The 3041-nt window shown below is 29.0% G+C and overlaps 1 protein-coding gene across 1 annotated transcript; it reads right to left on the bottom strand.

The window, feature by feature from the left end:
• Nucleotides 1-651: 651 nt before the first annotated feature.
• LOC112596262 (piggyBac transposable element-derived protein 4-like) lies at nt 652-2509 on the bottom strand (the record flags this gene model as incomplete). Its single annotated transcript, XM_025341780.1, has 2 exons — nt 652-839; nt 895-2509. Coding segments are annotated over 2 exons (1764 nt in total), but the record flags the coding sequence as incomplete, so codon positions are not given.
• Nucleotides 2510-3041: the final 532 nt, after the last annotated feature.

Genomic DNA, 3041 nt, shown 5'->3' with positions numbered 1-3041 from the left:
GACGTATTGACAAATGTATAATAAATAAATATTATTATTATCTTAACACGTTGATGGACATGACTGCTATAGCATGGCACCACATTTCTGACCTTTTAGCATCACTCTGTATTTCTTGAAGTTTTCGTCCGATTTTTATGAAAGTTATATTTTTATAATCAGTGTATAATAATGGAGTATTTTAGAAAAAAAAAATAAGATGACTGCTATAGCATGGTATTGCACAACTGCCTAACAGTGCACGACTGCTATAGCATGTATCGTTTTTCCTAATGAAACCGTGCAAATACTTCCACTGTTTTTAAAAATAATTGAATTATAAATGCAATGGAACATAAAGTATTTAGTAAAAAATCAAAATCGAATACAACATAAGTCTATATTTCTCTTCAGTCTTCATACAATTTACGATAACGAAATAAAATAAAACAAAAAAACAAACTTTATAAAACTTGTAAAAAAAAACCTAAGTTCTTTCAATAAAATTAATAAAAATACAATATCACATGCTTAGTGAAAATTATAAGGAACAACATAAATATATACTTCTTCATAAAACTTAAAATAACAAAATAAAATAAAACAATACAAACTTTGTAAAAATTAGTAATAAACACATAACAAAACCCATACAATTATATGGATTGTGAATAAAACATAAATATTAAATTGGTTTTATTTATATGATTATTACTCAAGTTTATGATACATTGAAAAACAAATTCCTGGACATAATGGCGGTTGCTCAGGACACATTTTGCACCTCCATGAGGTCTGTTTAACTTTTTTTTGCTTTGTGCACTGTCTACATCGCAGGAAATATCCACTTCTTTTCCAACCTAAAACAATAATTTTACAACATTTTATATTGAAATATTTTTTATATTGTTATACCTGGAGGATGTGGAATTTTTTCTTGCATGTGTCCTAAAATTGGCGATGTTGGTCTTGGTAAATTATTCATATTTCTATGAATATTTTTATTTTTAATTAGTTGGTTTCCATGAATAATGTTCTCTGGTAAATATATTAGTTTTTGAATTATGGCTTCACGAAAATCAATAAAACGGTAGTTGCTAGTTGACAGGGATTTTTTATACAAATAGTATGCATTCCATACAGAAATATCCAGAAAGTGGAAGATAACTTTCTTATACCACCTAATAGTTTTTCTTGGTGAAGAATAGTAACTTATCATTTGGTCGCTTCGATCAATCCCTGACATGTTTAAGTTGTACTCAGCAATGTGCTTGGGCTTCATTTTTTGTTGTCCATATTTATTTTTGACTGAAACCATCTCAGGTTTGTGTCCAGTTGTAATTGATAGCACTTCCCGTTTATCCCTCCAGCGACTGACATAAATTGGGCCCTTTTTAGCAAAAACATGTTGACCAAATTTCAATTTCAAAGTTTTTGTTGTAATTGATTTTGGATTTTTCTTTCTATTACTTCTTAATGTGCCTGTTGTATGTGTTTTCTTCTTATACAAAATATTTGACAAATCCACTGAGTTATAAAAATTGTCCATGTATAAATGGTGACCCTTATTTATATATGGTTTCATCAATCTGATGACTAGATCATTTATTTTTGAACCATTTGACACCTGATCAGTCTTTCCTTTATAAATTTCAGTATTCAGTACATAACCGTCAGGTGTACATAACTCAAAAAACTTAATTCCATATTTGTTTTTTTTATTTTTTATATATTGTCTGAATAATAGTCGCCCTCTCCAAAGCAACATGGACTCATCCAAAGATAGAGCCTCATAAGGGCTGAAATTAGATTGAAATTTGTTTTTTAGTATGTCAACTAATGTTGAAACTTTATGTAATCTATCACAAGGATTTATAGAAATACCTTCGGAGCTATTAAAACATCTAAGAATTTTTTCAAATTTTCTACCAGACATAGTATAATTAAAAATGGGATGGTAATACATTGGATTATTGCTAAATGCTTTTCGTAATATTGGGATTTTCAACTGACTCTTGAGTAAACATAATCCAATAAATTTTTCTAAGTCTTCTCGAGTAATTTTTGTAATATTTTTAGCTCTACTACCTTTTGTATGAGGACGAGTTAAAGTGCCAATTTTTTTTGCATAGTTATTAGTGCATGTAAGTAATAAGTTGAATACTTCCTCATCCCAAAATTTAAAAAAAACATCAATAGCTGAAGTCTCATTGTTTATTTCAAATTTTGTTCCAGCTGTACTAACATCAAATTCAAAATCTTGTATATTACCAAATTTTTCATCTTCCCAATCACTTTCATCCTCTTCTGTATCAGTGTTAGAATCAGAACTTACCACACTATCACTGTCAATTTCATTATCATTATTATTTATGTTATTTGCAGCAACTGCAATATCCGGACTAGTATAACTTATATTTGAGCTTGACAGTGTTGTAGAATGATCAGCATCACTGTCAGTTATGTACGAATTACCATCACTTTGATGAGAATCTTCTGCATATGATTCGCCAGATGTTGAAAAAATTATCTAAAATATAACAATAACCACATAATACCTATGGTTAGTTTTAATTTATATATCCCTAATACCAAAAATATTAAGCGACTTATCATTTTCCACGTCATCTAACATTTCCAGTATTCGGCTATCTTCATCCATTATAATAATATATTAATAAAATACGTTTAAATATAAATCTTAAATAAAAAAGTAAAATGTTTTAGTAGTAATGTTTTTAAAATTTTGTTGCTTTTCGTTTGTGGATAATAATCATAATGATAATAATTGATAACAAAATACGTTGTATTATGAATTTGGCGGGTTTGCCCGATAAGCGCACGTGTGATAAAGATATTATGGTATACCACCAAAGAGGTTGTACAGTTGTACATCACATAAAGTTTCATTTTTTGACCCTAAATCAACATTTACAATAACAAATGCTATAGCAGTCATGCACCGGCAATACCAAAACACATAGAATGCTATAGCATGGCGTGTCCATCAACGTGTTAACCAATAAAAACAAATTATCGTATGTAAATCTAGCACGAGACAG

The sequence above is a fragment of the Melanaphis sacchari genome, unplaced genomic scaffold, assembly GCF_002803265.2.
Source record: "Melanaphis sacchari strain LSU unplaced genomic scaffold, SCAv2.0 Contig317_pilon_pilon, whole genome shotgun sequence".
Taxonomy (NCBI): domain Eukaryota; kingdom Metazoa; phylum Arthropoda; class Insecta; order Hemiptera; family Aphididae; genus Melanaphis; species Melanaphis sacchari.
The sequence above is the reverse complement of the archived record's forward strand: the minus strand, read 5'-3'. Positions and strand labels throughout refer to the sequence as shown.